Source organism: Cetorhinus maximus, chromosome 20 (assembly GCF_964194155.1).
Source record: "Cetorhinus maximus chromosome 20, sCetMax3.hap1.1, whole genome shotgun sequence".
Classification (NCBI taxonomy): Eukaryota; Metazoa; Chordata; class Chondrichthyes; order Lamniformes; family Cetorhinidae; genus Cetorhinus; species Cetorhinus maximus.
The window spans coordinates 222,703-239,904 of record NC_135898.1 but is presented as its reverse complement, the minus strand read 5'-3'; the positions used below and the strand labels follow the sequence as shown (position 1 = coordinate 239,904).

The following is a 17,202-nucleotide window of genomic DNA, read 5'->3' as shown; positions in this document are numbered from 1 at the left end:
ATGTGGGCAGATGATTTTCAATACCACTTCGAGCGCTCGTTAGATAATTAAAAGCTAAGCATTGATTTAATGGATATATGCATTAGTGAGGCTTGAAATCAGACTCACCTATTTACTAGATTACTAGGCCTTAACCGACTAAAGCACGATGGGAAACTTTAGCGAGGCTTTGTAATGTAAAGTTTTGGATTTTGTCCCTCTTCTTGCTGCAACCATCACTGTTCATCGGTAATTGGGTTTTGAGTGAGCAAATTCTGCACTTTCACCTGCATTGGGCATTCAAAGCTTTGATTATTACATTTTTGGGGGGAAATATAAAGTTGCAGAAATTTCAGTTGGAGATACGATGACACAGAGGTTGATTTCCCCATTGAGTAAACGATTTCATACTGTATGTGTTGTGGGAAAGTGACACCATCGCCTTGATACCAAGAAAGCTCATTCGGAGCTTTCCACGGTTCTGTCTGAACTATTCGCTTGTTTGACTCCACTGATATCCACTGGATGAGGTGGGAGTGACTGACCTGTATATCAAGGCAGCATTTGACCGAGCCATGGAGCCCAAGCCGAATTGGACTTAATAGGAACTAGGGGGAAAACGTTCTGCTGATTGGAGTCATACCAAACACAAATGAAGATGGTTGTGGTTGCTCTAGATCAATCACCTCATTTCCTGGACATCACTGCAGGAATTCCTCAGGGTCGTCTTGTCGGCCCAATTATCTTCATCTGGTTCATCAATGACTTTCCTTCCATCAGAACGTCAGAAGAGGGGATGATCGCTGATGATTGCACACATCCAGCGCTATTCGCGACTCCTCTGTCACTGAAACAGCCCATGTCCAAATGCATCACGACCTGGGCAGTATCCAGGCTTGGGCTGACAAGTGCCAAGTAACATTCGAGCGAAGCACCAAGCAATGACATCCTCCAGCAAGAGATAATCCAACTATTGCCCCTTGGCGTTCAATGAAATCACGAAAATGAATTCCCCTTTATCAACATCCTGGGGATTACGATTGAACTGAACCTGACCTAGACTAGCCATATAATTACTGTGGCTGCGAGAGCAGGTCAGAGGCTAGGAATCATGAAGCGAGTAACTCACCTCCTTCATCCGCAAAGCCTGTCCACCATCTACAAGGTATAAGTCAGGGCTGTGATGGAATACTACCCGCTTGCCTGGATAAGTGCAGCTCCAACAAGACTCAAGAAGATTGACGCCATCCAAGACAAAGCAGCCCGCTTGATTAGAACCCCGTCCACAAACATTCAATCCCCCCACCATCGACGCACAATAGTAGCAGTGTGTACCATCTACAAGATGTACTTCAGGAATTCACCAAGGCTGTTAAGACAGCACCTACCAAGCAAACGACCACTACCACCTAGGAGGACAAGGGCAGCAGTTACATGAGAACACCACCAGCTGAATTTTCCCTTCCAAGTCACTCACCATCCTGAGTTGGACATATAACGCACTTCCTTCACTGTCACTGGGTCAAAAACACTGGAACTACCTTCCTCACAACACTATTGGTATACCGACACCCAGAGTGAGTGCGGCGATTCAAAAAGGCAGCTCACAACCACCTTCTCGATGGCAACTAAGGATGAGCAATTAATGCTAAGCGATCCAGCGAAGCCAACATCCCGTAAATGAATATCAATGATTCTTGTTCATCACGTCCTGTAGTAGCACTTGAAACCGGAGTTTCTCGTGGAGTCCACAAGACCTCCTTATCTAATATTTTAGAGGTACTACGTCAATTGCGACTTGATGCGGTTTTAGTACCGCTATGACTGGTACAAATGCAGTGGTGAAGAGGGAGATTTTAAGGTGCAGGAGCTCTAGGCAAACGAGCTGGTTATATCGTTTCTAAATCTACTTATATGTTCTTTCCCATCTTTGTTAACGATTTGAGTCCCCAAATTTCAGTAAACCGATGCTTCTCAGTGAACACTCTTAGTTCCTGGAAGCATTTTATTTATAACCACATGGTGTTGTGAATCGTTAGTCTTTAGGAAAGCTAGAATTTCACTATGCCACAGTTTTAAAATTGAATTCAAGCCTATTAAAGTATGAATTACAGAAAACATTACTTACTTCTGACTGGGGGAGGCGGGATGCTGGCGGTATGTAGCGAGACTAGTGCTGTTTTTGATTGATTTCAATAACCTAGACCTGGGTGTGCAGGGCATAAGTTCAGAATTTGAGGTTGGTGCACGACTTGGAAGTATTGTGAATTGTGAGAAGGATAATGATAGACTTCAAGAGTGTCATGATAGGCTAGTGGAATGGAAAGACGCGAGGCAGGGGGAATTTAATGTACAGAAGTATGAAGTGATACATTTTGGTCAGGTTAACGAGGACAGATGAAGTAAAATAAAGGATATAATTCTAAGTGATGCAGGAACAGAGGGACATGGGTGTATATGTGCATAAATCATTGAATGTGCAGGGCAGTTTGAGAAAGCAATCCTGGGTCCTAAATTCTGGGTTTTATAAATTGGGGCATAGAATACAAAAAGAACTAAGCTATGAACCTTCATAAAATACAGGCTCAACTTAAACGAAGGTTTTTCAATGTGTTCACGAAAGGATTATTTTTTTGAATTTAGAGGATGCTTTCGAATATGAGAGATTTCCGTTATTTGGATAGATGGGCGAAGCTGGGGCTGATCTTCTTGGAGAATAGAAGGTTGAGGGAAGATTTGTCAGACGTACTAAAAATCATAAGGGGACAGTTAGTGTAAATGGGGAAAAGCTGTTAACATTGGCAAGGAATCGAGCAACTAATGTGATTAACAAAATAACCAGAGGTGGCATGAGGTTAAACTTCCTTATGCAACAAGTGGTTTGGATCTGACTCCCCCCCCCACCCCACCCCCCCCATGTCTCCTTTACCCCCCCTGTCTCTTTTACCTCGCCTCTCTCTTTTACCCCCCCTGTCTCTTTTACCGGGAAAGAACAACCCAGGATGTGGAAACAGGAAATGCCTGTTCAGCTCCCTTGACCCATTTAATAAGGAAAGTCCCCGAGTCAGGACTTCCACAGGGTCCTAACACACATTTTCTCACAAACGCCCCATTTCTGACCATCCGGAGACAGGAAGATTAGGGCCCATGGAATTTACAAAATAATATTTCAATACAAAATAAGCAACTCTGAAATCAAAATAAAAATTTACTAAACTAAAGGAGGGGAAAGTTCAAATCTCTCTGTGGAGAAGCTGCATTATCTTTTCAAGTCTAGAGAAGGTTCAAGGCCCTGAAATGTTAACCCGATCTTCTCCACAGATGTTTCAGGATCAGCCTGTTCAGCATTTTCAGATTTATTTCAATTTATTCTGTTTGTATTTCATCCCAATCTATTTAGCTTTTATTTCCTGTGAAGCTATCAGCTTAGTTTTTATTGATATTTGTGTTCGTTTTTTTTCAAGTCATGTAAACCTGAGAAATCAGACAGAAATGGTGCTTAATGACTAGTAAAGGATAACATGGTAAATTCACAATAATCCAAGGAGTGAAGCAATATCGTTATTATTTCTCGATTCTACTCATTTCTCACTTTAAAATGTGGAACAATACAACATATTTAACAGACAGAAATTATTTGCTTACATTGCACATTGTGGCTGTTTTTGTAACACTGACAGTAAATGTGAATCTGAGCCGCTCTGTTACAGTTCTCAGTTCCGGCCAGTAGATGTTCCCACACTCCGGAACAATGAAGTTTACAGATTAGAGAAGAAGACAACACAATAATTGTTCACATTGTATTGGACAGGGGAAATTTGGGAATAATAGGGAAGAAGACTAGCTCTAGATCCATTAAACAGGAGACGCAACACAATAATTGTTCAGGTCTGACAAAGAGAAAGCGCGGGTGTAGCACTTGTTTCTTACTGATCTCTATTGAGAAGGAGCTGAGCCGCAGTGCAATATTCTTGTGGTCTCAGCTTTCTTAAGAGACATGTGGTGATGCTGAGAAGAGCCTCCAAGCTCTGAATTTAGTAAGTGACATATTTTTATTTGCATTTTTTGAGCATTGCTTTCTTTGCCTTTGCCGATTTCGGCATGGTCTTGGCCCACCATGGGAGTTGGGGGGAGATGGTTGGTCTGGCAACAACTCATCCAAGACTCATGTCTGCAGCCGCAGAAAGGCCGGCGGTCTCCCTGAACTACAGAATCCCCAATTATTGCACCTATTCACCCCCGTACAGCTGAACAATCCGTGGCACCATGGGTTTGGCTCTGGCTGCACTCCCCAGTTGATCCGTCATTCTCACCAGTATTCAGGGCTGAATAAATGTTGTAGAGCGAGATGCACTGAGGGGATTAGTGCACTACTGGCCTTGTCCTTCTTGACAGCCTGGCACTCACCCATTTCCTATGAGAAAAGACTGGATAGTCTGGGGTTGTTTTCTTTGGAACAGAGGAGACTAAGGGACCATTTATTTGAGGTGTTGACATTTATGAAGTAGAGCTGGAGTGGATCGGGAGGACCTATTCTGTATAGTTGCAGATAGGGTCACCCAGGAACATTAATTACACAGTTAATAGGCAGGTAAGTAGCACAATGAATGAGAGGCTGCTAACTCAGTTTATCACCATCAAAAAGTATTCACTAGATAACTGATTATAATATTATAGTTTAGATCGGTGTCTGAGATTACTGCAGATAGGGGAGATTCATTTATTATGAACCATTCAGGAATCTAATTCATCCATTCCGTAGTCTGTCTCTGTAATACTGTTGATAGGAGAAGAGGTTTGTCTTGGGATTTTGCCCATAACGGGGTATATAGTAAATCGGCCGGGCTTTTTGGACTCGGCCCGATTCTCTTTTCCATTGTTTGTTGCTTTCCCCGATGAGGTGTTAATCCCTGGAGCTCTCTGTCTGTTCCAGTGGATACAACACATCCCAGCCGCTCTAATACAAGAAGATATGGGGAGCTCCCCGGTGTATGCATGAACATTTATCCCCCAAATTGCTCCTCTGGTGAGAAACTGGCCTTAGAAATCAGCGGCCTCACAGAAACCTTTCAATTTCTATTTCAAGGATCTGAAACACCAGTTTTACACCTGAGTGACAAGTTCCACCCACTTCCCAGCTGTGGCTGTTGCTGGTGAAGTCACTGTAATTGTCGACTCAAATTATCCTGAGATGCCGCTGTTGGGGCATCTCCTTGAATGATCGATGTGACTGTTTGATACAACTAAGCGGAATACTCGGGCACTTCAGAGGCCGGGAACATGACAGTCAATCACACTGGAGAGTCTGGAGTCAGAGACAGAACAGGCCAGATAAGGACGGCACGTTTCCTTTACAAACACTCGGGCAGATTAATGATCAATGACAACAGTTTCTATTTAAAATCCAGCTTCTGTTAAACTGAATTAAAATTCTCAAACTGTCATCTGAAGCCATGTTCTCTGGGTTATCAGCAAAACTCCTTGATTTTTGGTCCAGCAACATAACCCAATACACAATCCTCCCCTGATAGTTGAAATCGACTCCATTAAATGGGCCACTTATCTCATTGCAATTTGTGAGTTATGAGCGTTAATTGGGTGTCAGTGACAACATCATAAAAGCATGTAAAAGCTTTTACAAAGTGTGTTTTTTTTGTCCCTGTTACCTGTTCTTTCCACAATATCAGTATTAATCTCTCATTACTGTATGGTGATTATGTTAACATTTCTGAATTGATTCCTACATTAAGTCATAGAGTCTTATCTCTCTGTCCCTTGATCTGTCAGTCTGTGGCCCCAGGAGATATCTAACACCAGATCATCTTTCTTGTGTGAACCTATTGTTCGAATCTGGTCATTACTGATTTCAAATTATTGGTTCCCATTCCTTGATTTTTTGAAGCCTGATGAACACGGTGAAACTTCACCATTTATTGTACCAGAGTGAGGGGAGAATAAACAAACTGTATATGATGGGGAATGTAAAATAAATCAGGAAATAATGTCATGTACAACAGGTCCATCAGTATCTGGAAAATAATATCAATCCAACAAAGTTACATATTAAGGAACCTGACCCAGAACATCAAACTATCTTCTCTCTGTTTAAATGCTGGTGATCCTGCTCTGTGTTTACACCACAATCCATGCATTCGGCCCGCAGAGGATCAGGCTGTGGGTCCCTACATGGATCATGTCCATTTACTGCAGTGTCGCTTCCACTCGGTCACTTAACTTCCAAAACTTGTTACTCTTTGAGCGGGTGGGTGAATTTACCAGGTCACCATCTTTATTTGAGACACTCCAGTCCTCTTTGTCATTCCAGCTGTTTAGAAACTCACCCTTCAGTGTGTAAATTACAGCAATATCAATAGGGAAAAGTCCAAATTCAACACATTGTTTCAACCACTGATGATTTCTTTCTTAGGGACGACAGAAAAGCATTGATACTTTCAGTCCAATCCCCCGGTAAGAGAATCCGCTGGAACCTCCCCAATAGGATAGTCTCTCTGGGACACCTCGTGCACTGGGTGTTTGTCTCTATTGGACAGTGGGATCTATCCCAGCTGAACAGACCCTGCACCCACCCTGAACCCACACATGTTCACTTCCCAGCAGGGTCACTGGGCAGTGATACTGAGCGGGAGCCTTAGGGCTTTCATCCCCAATCCCAGGAATACTGAGTGTAATTGTCAATGTCCCACTGCAGCCCAGACCGATCCACACCCTGGGCCCTCCCTGTCTGTACATTTCCCCAGTGTCCCATTGGGGAACATTCAGCCCCGGATATCCTGCAGAAGCAGCGCCTGTGGGGCCGGGCGGCTGAGTCTCGTGACCCTGTGGCTGGGACTCTGACGTCACAATGGGAGATGACGCTCACTCAGCTCGAGCTGGAAACTGGGAAACGGCCAATAGGATTTAAACCTGGAGCGCGGCCGGTTAAAGGGGAGGGAGAGAAACTCGGTTAAAAATGTTCCTATAATGAGAACAGGAATGTTTATCAATACAAAGGTTCGCATTTTCACTCTCAGTCCAAGTCTGTATCCCCACAGCGACTTCAGCTGATTTTCTCCATTTGGACTGAACTGATTCCACCTCAGCCTGAAACAGATTAAAGATTAAACAGGAATAAACAGATTGAACAAGTGTCAATAACAGGGAGACTGGAGTTAATGGGCCAAATCTCCTGCTCACTGGGTCAGCAAAGACCAGACATATGGCTGAAGATGGGCAGCGGGTCCCTGGGATGTCCTGACTCGCGGGCCTACGTGGGAATTGCCCCAGAGGTTTAAATTTCCACTGGGCAATACCCTGCTGCCCGGGACCCTGTGTGAATGTCTCTGACTCTGGGTTAGAATCGGAGACTTGGGACAAATCCACAGGACTTACCTGGGTAGTTACCCAGGAAATGTTAGACTGTTAAACCTGGTCTAACACCCGGGTAACTCCACACCCGAGTCCCCCAATCACCCAAAACCACCCCCCACTGACCATCATACTACACCCACACTACCCGATTAACCCCTCCAAACACCCCCACCCCCCAATGACCATCATACTACACCCACACTATCCGATTAACCCCTCCAAACACCCCCACCCCACCACTGACCATCATACTACACCCACACTACGCGATTAACCCCTCCAAACACCCCCACCCCCCACTGACCATACTACACCCACACTACCGGATTAATCCCTCCAAACACCCTCACCCCCCCACTGACCATCATACTACACCCACACTACCCGATTAACCCCTCCAAACACCCCCACCCCCCAATGACCATCATACTACACCCACACTACCCGATTAACCCCTCCAACCACCCCCACCCCCCACTGGCCATCATACTAAACCCACACTACCCGATTAACACCTCCAACCACCCCCACCCCCCACTGACCATCATACTACACCCACACTACCCGATTAACGCCTCCAACCACCCCCACCCCCCACTGACCATCATACTAAACCCACACTACCCGATTAACTCCTGCAACAATCCCCACCCCCCTACTGGCCATCATACTACACCCACACTACCCGATTAACCTCTCCAACCACCCCCACCCCCCACTCACCATCATACTACCCCCACACTACCCGATTAACCACTCCAACCACCCCCACCCCCCCACTGACCATCATACTACACCCACACTACCCGATTAACCTCTCCAACCGCCCCACCCCCCACTGACAATCATACTACACCCACACTACCCGATTAACCCCTCAAACCACCCCCACCCCCCACTGAACATCATACTACACCCACACTACCCGATTAACCCCTCCAACCAACCCCACCCCCCCACTGACCACCATACTAAACCCATACTACCCGATTAACGTCTCCAACCACCCCCGCCCCCCACTGAACATCATACTACACCACACTACCCGATTAACGTCTCCAACCACCCCCACCCCCCCACTGACCATCATACTACACCCACACTACCCGATTAACCCCTCCAACTACCCCCGCCAACCCGACTACCTCCTGGCCCTCCCAACTCTGTCCTTGACCAAATCTGACTAAACCCCCGGCTTTACAGCCCGACCCAACAACGCCGCTGACCCAGCCCCATTAGCCGTCAACCTGACCGCATTAACCCCCCCGACCCCGCCGACCCCACCACTCTCCCCTGACCCGACTAGTCTCTGCTCGGATGGAGCTCGCCGGGAGGGGGGGTTGGTCACTGCTGAAGGTCCCGGGAGGAAAATGAAGGAGTTTCAGTTTGGGAGAATCTTGTCGAGCAGCGGCAATCCGCTTTTCATTGCTGCTGTTTGATAGATTCAGGACAATTTATATTTTAAAATCCCATTTATATTTTAATTATTACACGAAAAACTAACACAAACACTCACTGGATCAGGTTCAGAGTCCTGCAGGTCAGGATGAGTTGGCGGAGAGCGGGGACAGATTGGTCTGTGAAGGAGTTAAATGCCAGGTTCAGATCCGTCAGTGACCGGTTTTTACTGAGAGCGGAGGCGAGATCCTCGACACAAGAATCAATGAGACGGTTATCCCATAGACTAACGATCAGGGGGAGAAAAATAACACGAATCAGGGGAAACCCACAGTGTTTTAACGAATACTATTAATAATAATATACCTAAGAGACATTCCAAAAGCACAACATCCATTTATAAAGGAAAAATAAAACACTATTAATGCTGCAAATTAAATATAAACATAATATACTGGAAATACTCAGCAGATCAGGCAAGTATTTGCAAAGTGAGAAACTGAGTTAAACATAGAAACATAGAAACTAGGAGCAGGAGTAGGTCATTCGGCCCTTCGATCCTGCTCCGCCATTCATTACGAATATGGCTGATCATCCAACTCAATAGCCTGCTCCGGCTTTCTCCCCTTTTCCTTTGAACCCTTTCGCCCCAAGAGATATATCTAACTCCTTCTTCAACACATACAATGCTTTGGCCTCAACTACTTTCTGTGTTCGTGAATTCCACAGGCTCACCACTCTCTCGGTGAAGAAATTTCTCACCTCAGTCCTAAATAGTCTATCCCGTATCCTCAGAGTGTGACACCTGGTTCTGGACTCCGCCACCATCGGGAACATCCTTCCTGCATCTACCCTGTCTAGTCGTGTTACAATTTTATAGCTTTCTATGCGATCCCCCCCCCACCCCACCCCCACTCATTCTTCTGAACTCCAGCGAATATAATCCTAACCGACTCAATCTCTCCTCATATATCGGCCCCGCCAACCCTGGAATCAGTCTGCTAAACGTTCGCTGCACTCCCTCTATAGCAAGAACATCCTTCCTCAGGTAAGGGGAGGCCTGAAGGCAGGGCGGATGGTTGGTGGAGCTGAGAGATCGAGTGGCCTAATGAACGGGTACAGGAGAGCCTCTGAGGTCCACAAAACATACTGCTTCTCTATCCATCACTGGTCACAGATTGTAGCCTGAAGAACGTGTTGGAATAAGAACAGAATAACTAGGAGCAGGAGTAGGCCATTCAGCCCCTCAAGCTTTCTCCGTCATTTGATAATATGATGGCTGATCTGATTCTGGCTGATCTGATTCTGGCCTGAACTCTGCTTTCCTGTTGGTCTGCAGTAACCCTCGATTCTCTTGTCCATCAAAAATCTATCTTAACTCAGCCTTGAATAAATTCAATGACCCAGCCTCCATTCAGCTCTTGGGAAGAGAATTCCACAGACTAACTAAATTTCTTCTCATCTCAGTCTTAAATGGGAGACTGCTATTTTTTTAAAAGTGTCCCTAAGTTCTCTTCCCACAAGAGGAAATATCCTCTCAGCATACAGCCTGTCAAGTCCCCTCAGGATATTATGTGTTCAGTAAGATCTCCTCTCAGCCTCCTGGACACCAACGGGTATAGGCCCAATATGCTTAACTTTTCATCATAAAATAAACCCCTTCATCCCAGCAATCAGTCGAGTGAACCTTCTCTGAACTGGTTCTAATGCAATTATACCCTTTCTTAAGTAAATAGACCAAAACTGTATAGTTTACTCCAGATGGTGTCTGACTAAGGCTCTGTATAGCTACAGCAAAACTTCCCTACTTTTACAATGCATTCCCTTTGCAGTAAAAACATATGAAATAGGAGCAGGAGCCAGCTATTCAGCCCTTCGAGCCCGCTCCGCCATTCACTGAGATCATGGTTGATCTTCCACTTCAACAACATTTCCTTGTATTAACCCTATGTTCCATGATGCTTTCAATGTGTAGAAATCTATAAATCTCAGTCTTGAACATACTAAATGACTGAGGCTCCTCTGGGCAGTCAATTCCAAAGATTCATCACCCTCTGAGTGAAGAAATTCGTCCACCTCTCAGTCCTAAATGGCCTGCCACTTATTCTGAGACTGTGCCCTCTGGTTCTGGACACCCCCAGCCTGGGGCAACCTCCTACCTGTATCTCCACTGTCAATCCCTGTAAGAATTTTGTATGCCTGAATGAGATCACCTCTCATTCTTCTAAACTCCAGAGAATAGAGGCCCAGTCTATTTAATTTTTCCTCAGCACGCATTCCTCCAGGAATTATTTTAGTGGAACCTTCATTGCACTCAGTCTAAGTCAAGTATATCTTTCCTTAGTTAAGAAGACAAAAACTGCATATAATGCTCCTGTTGCCGTCTCACCAAGGCAATGAGACATCTTTACTCCTCAACTCAAATCCACTTGTAATAAAAGCCAACATACCATTTACCATTTTAACTGTTTGCTGTACCTGCATGTGAGCTTTAATTGAGTCATGAACAAGGACATTGAAATACCTTTGAAGATCAACGCTTCCCAGTCTCTCACCATTGAACAAATGGTCTGTATTTGTTATATCCTGCCAATGTGGATAACCTCAGATTTCTCCATATTGTATTCCATCTGCCAAACTTTGGCCACTCTCTTATCATCTCCAGACCCCCTTGAAGCATCTTTACATCCTCCTCACAACTCACACTTCCACCTAATTTCCTGTCACCTGCAAACTTCTAAATATTAGTTAATCCCCACGTCCAAATCATTGATATAGATTGTGAATAGCTGCAGCAGTGATCCTTGCGCTACCTCACTGTACCACATCCACACGTTTCCCCTTGTCTATTCTACTGACTGCATCCTCAAAAAACCCCAATAGGTATGTTAAACATGATTTCCCTTTCATAAATCCATGTTGAATCTGCCCAATCCTACCATTATGTTCTAAGCGTTCTATTATCACATCCTTTATTGCAGAAGCTAACATTTCCCCTACTACTTATGTCAGGCTAACAGATCTCTAGTTCCCAGTTTACTCTCTCCCTCCTTTCTTAAACAACGGGGTTATATTTTCCACCTTCCAATCTGCAGGAACCATTCCAGAGGCTACAGAATTTTGAAATATGATCACCAACGCATCTACTATCTCTGCAGCCACTTCCTTCAACAATCTGGGATGTAGATCATCAGGTTCAGGGGATTTGTAATGCATGGATAGGATGGGAATAGAGGGATACGGACCCCGGAAGTGCAAAATGTTTTAGTTGACGGGCAATATGATGGGCGCAGGCTTGGAGGGCCGAAGGGCCTGCTCCTGTGCTGTACTTATCTTTATTCTTTTCTTTCTTTGTTCTTATCTAGTTTAAGTCCCATTAATTTCTCCAATACTTTTTTTTAACAAATATTGCAGTTCCTCGTTTATACTAGTCCCTTGATTCTCCTTTATTTCTGAGCGATTTTTAGTATTTTTCTCTGTGAAGACAGACACGAAGTATTTGTTTAATTTCTCTGCCATTTCCTTATTCCGCATTGTAAATTTTCCTGACTTTGCTTGAAATGGACCCACATTTATTTTTTTTACTAATATTTTCCTTTTTACATACCTGCACAAACATTTACAATCAGTCTTTGTGTTTCTTGCTGGTTTACTCTCATGTTCTATCTTTTCTTTCTTCGTCCATTTCTATGTCCTCCTCTGCAGATTTCTGAAATGCTCCCAATTCTCAGGCTTTCCATTTTCTGGCAACTTTGTATATCTCCTCCCTTGATCTAATACAATTCCTGATTTCGTCCGTTGGGACACTTTGGTTGCTGGGTTTTTGTGCATCAAAGGAATGTATTTTTGTTGTAAACACGTCACATTTCAAAGCCTTGAATGGAAATTGGGGTAAAGGCACACTCAGGATCTTCGGTTTACTAGACAGTCGTTGGAACTGCTTTATCCACAGCATCCACATAAACGCCAGCATACCAGTTGTCTTCCTAATCACTTGCTCCACTGCATGCCTAGCGATTCATGGACTGGGACGCCCAGATCCCTCAGTACCGTACAGTCTGCAGTCTTTCTCCATTCAGGTAAGGTACTGCTTTTCTATTCTTACAGCCAAAGAGGACAAATTCACATTGTCTCATTAAACTCCATCTGCCAATTTTTTGCCCATTCACTTCACCTATCTAAATCCCTTAATAGACTATTTATGTCCACTTGACAAGTTACTTTACTAACTTTGTGCCATCGGAAAATGTAGCTACCATGCATTCAGTTCCTTCACCCAAGTAATTTACACAGGTATTTGAGGCCCCAGCACTGACCTCTGTGTCACTCCACTAGTATCAGTTTGCCAAACCGAAAATGGCCCTTTACCCCAACTATCTGTTTGCTGTTAGCTAATCAATCGTCTATACATACTAATATGCCACCACCTGCATAACAAATTCTTATCTTGTTATCTTTTTTATCTTTAATGTCACACCTTATCAAATTGCTGTTCGAAATCCAAGTGCACAAAATCTACAGATTCTCCTTGATCAATTTTCATGTTAATTCCAAAAAGAAATCTAATCCATTTGCCCCATGTAATTTTCAATCGCTGGGCCTTCCATGAATCTAGGGAATTTTGGAAGATCACAACCAATGCATCTACTATGTCTGCAGCCACTTCCTTTAAGACCCTATTATGAAAGCCATCAAGTCAAGGGACTTGTCATCCTTTGGATCTAATAGTTTCCCTGATAGCTTTTCCCTAGTAACCCTGATTGTTTTAAGTTCCTCCTTTCTTTTTACCTCTTGATTTTCAAGTATTCTTGGGAAGTTTCTTGTGTCTTCTACAGTGAATAGAGACACAAAATGCTTGTTACAAGCTTCTGCCATTTCCTCATTTCCCATTGTTAGTTTCCCGGCCTCATTCTCTAAGGGACCTATGCATACTTTAGTATTCATTTCCTATATAAATATTTGGAGAACCTCTATCAGCTTTTATACTTCTAATTGGCGTTCTCTCATACTCTGCTGATAAAAGGCACCTTTAATATGATGTAATTAATTAATCTAGTCTCATTGAACATTCCCAGGTCTAAAATAGTCGTTCTGTGGTTGTCACTGGAACATACGCACTAAGAAACTGTCTTGAATACACTCTACGAACTCATCTTCCAGGCAACCTTTGCCATTCTGCTTCATCCAATATGTATTAAGATTAAAATAACCCGTGATTATTGCAGCACCATTCTTACAGGCACACATTATTTTTTACTGTATATTCTGTCCGAAAGTGTGAAGGTATTAGGGGCCTATAAGCTACTGCCACATGGACTGCTGTGGATCAAGTAGGCAGCACACCACATCTTTCCCAAGGACAATTAGGGATGGGCAATTAATGTTGGCCTAGCCAGTGATGCCTGGATACCATGATTGAATAAAAAAGTGACATGTTACCTTTGCTAATTCAGATTTCTACTCAAACTAATTCGACATCTCGATCTTCTGAACTAAGGTCATCTCTGACTACTGTGTTAATGTCATCAGTTATTAACAGAGCGACCCCATGACCTTTTCCTTGATTTTGCCATCGAACCACTTTTCTTTTTTTTTTGCAAATTAATGGCCACAGTGACCTGGGACAGACACCCAACTCTGAGGAGGAGGGGAGACCTCGCAATATTCCCCTGCACCCGAGACACAAAGATCTTTGGGACAGGCATCCCATAGCCTAGGGTTCAGAGAGAGAGAAATAACATGAATCACACTAAATGTTTCTTTTTATTCATAGCTAACACTAATAATAATGGACAGTGTTATTAATACTAGTAACAGTGCTCAAAATATAATGATAAATATTACGTTATTCTAAACACAATCTGACGCTGTCTCGTACTTACTCGAGTTTCTGTATTTTACAATCCAGTCCCTTCAGAGCTACAGACAGTCGTTTCATTCCTGAAACTCCCAGCTTGTTTTTACCCAGGTTCAGATCTGTCAATGAGCGATTAAAAACAGAGGCAAGATCCTCAGCGCAAGAATCTGTCAGATCGGTGCCCCATAGACTGGGGGGTGGGGGGAGGGTTCAAGAGAGAAAAAATAACAGGAATCAGAATAAATTTCCAGTTTTTTTCAAAGAATGTAACTAATTAAAATAATAATATACAGTGTGAAACATTCAAAAACACAACTTCAAAACATAAAAGCAATCTCTAATTGATGCTGTGGATGTGAAATATAAAAGAATGTTCTGTAAATAGTCAGCCTGGGAGACAGTATCTGTGAAGGGAGAAACAGAGCCCAGAGACCCGCAGGCGGGCGCGTGCCTGACCCAAGCAGGCGGGGAATCGCGCGAGATGATGTCGGACGAGCGTCCTGACTTCATCGCGCACTCGTGCGATATTTAGCTTGGCGGGCACGCGCAAACGTTGAAGAGCTCCCGCGGACAATGAAGCAGGAAATTAAACCCATTAACGTCCCAATTGTCAGCGGGTTTTCGTGGCCCATCCAACCTGACGTTGGGGGACCAGCCAATCGACCAGGCGACCTTTACATTCTTGATGAAACCTCATCCAAGGGAGGGATGAAATCTCCGTTAGGATTTAAAATAAAAATAAATATCTGGGGCCTGTTTTTTTTGTGAGGCCTGTTTTCAGGTTCTTGATTTTGCTGCAGGGACAGTTTTGCAGCACTTTTGTGCTTTATTTTATTATTTGGAGGTCTGCAGCTCTCTGAGGCATCTGTCTGCCTTCAGGGAGCTCACTGGTAGCGCTTCCCAGCACTTACAGTGAGGTCGGTGCCGCCCCCTTCCCTCCCCCAGCGGCAGTGCTGAGGTTTTCCCCGGGTACGCTTCACACTGGCTGCCTCTCAATTGGCCAAGCAGCGTAAGATCATGATCGCGGGGCTGATCGGGCAGAAGCACATTTCACATCCACTCCCAGGCTCCCCGATCGTGCACCCGACAAGGGAAAAAATCAGGCCAGGTTAATGTTTCAGTTTGATGAGTTTACATTAGAACTGGGAAAAGCAACGTCTTTACTGGTTTTAAATGACACTAAATTGGGGGTTGGGGGGATTGCAAAATGGAAGTGCACCGATTATTAACGTGACAAAACTGGTGAGGGTACAAAACAAATCACGGGACTCCACACCTTAAACCCGTGTCACTCGTGTGTGGACATGGAGGGAGGATGGTAAAGGAATGGAATTTGTGATGGGGAGAAAGATAATGGCTGTGAGGTCAGTACACAGTGTAAGTCTTACAGCCTTATATGTGACTAAGGATAAAAGTGAACTTGGTCAAAAGGTCTTGCCCACCCAGCCACTGGCAATGCCCAGGCAGCAGCATTGGCTGTCAGAAGCATGTCAGCCTCTCTGTGGAGAGCCCCGGTCAGTCAGAGTTGACTCCTGTGCTGCCGTGACTCAGTGGGTGCGAGCAGGAAGCATCCCTGTGTCTCCATGATGGACAGTCAGGCTGTCACCAGCGTAGGCTTGTGTATGTCTTTGATGGGTGAGTAACAATGGACAGTTACGTGCTTGTAGAAGAGAGCACACAATGTCGGGGAATGATCCAAGATGGGTGGCTAGTCCAGATCTTGTCATCCTTAAACCAATGGAAGATGAAATGCTGGAGCTGGAGATTGGAAGCAGGGCGGGCAATCACTGACGGTGAGATGGTTGTGGAGCTGAGAGAGTGAATGTCCTAATGGATGGACACAGGAGAGCCTATGGAGGCCATAAAACATAGTGATCATGTATCAGTCCCTAGTCACATGGAGCAATATGAAGGAAATGTTGGGATTTGCATTGCCCTATAATCACGCTCCTCCCTCTCACAAATCAAGGGCTGCTGTGATTGGGGGACAGTCGTACAACTCTGAGGAGGAGGAGAGGACCTCTGGGTGCACCGTCACATTATTCCCCCACACCCTCGGCACAAAAATCCCACAGACTGGGGGTTAGAGAGAGAGAAATAACAGGAGGCAGAGGAAATGCAGTTTCATTTTCATTAATAACATTATCACTGACAGTAATAATAATGGACAATGTTTACTTATTTTTCTAATAACACTGCTGAAAATGTACTGTTAGACATTCAGTTATTATCAACATAATCTCACACAGTTTGGTACTTACCCCAGTCTCTGTATTTTACAGCCCAAGTTCCTCAGAGCCACAGACAGTAGTTTCACGCCTGAGTCTCCCAGTCGATTATCACCCAGGTCCAGATCTGTCAGTGACTGGTTTGTACTGATCACAGAGGCAAGGTCCCCGGCACAAGAATCTGTGAGATTGTTATCCTTCAGACTGGAGATAAGGGAGAGAAAACCAACAGGAATCAGGGTAAATCTCCGGTGTCCGAGGGAACACTATTAATGACAATAGTAATGTACAGTGTGAGACACTCCATTATATAGAGGGAAAATACTATTGATGATGTAAATCTGAAATATAAATAGAAAATGCTGGAAATAC

The 17,202-nt window shown here is 44.3% G+C and overlaps 1 protein-coding gene across 1 annotated transcript in view; it reads right to left on the bottom strand.

The window, feature by feature from the left end:
• Positions 1-6,836: 6,836 nt before the first annotated feature.
• The window catches only part of LOC144694732 (NACHT, LRR and PYD domains-containing protein 3-like), a 49,049-nt gene continuing 38,683 nt past the window's right edge, over positions 6,837-17,202 (bottom strand). The window contains 4 exon segments of the mRNA XM_078565307.1: positions 6,837-7,080; positions 8,864-9,031; positions 14,628-14,792; positions 16,864-17,034. Coding sequence (XP_078421433.1) covers positions 6,837-7,080; positions 8,864-9,031; positions 14,628-14,792; positions 16,864-17,034 — 748 coding nt within the window.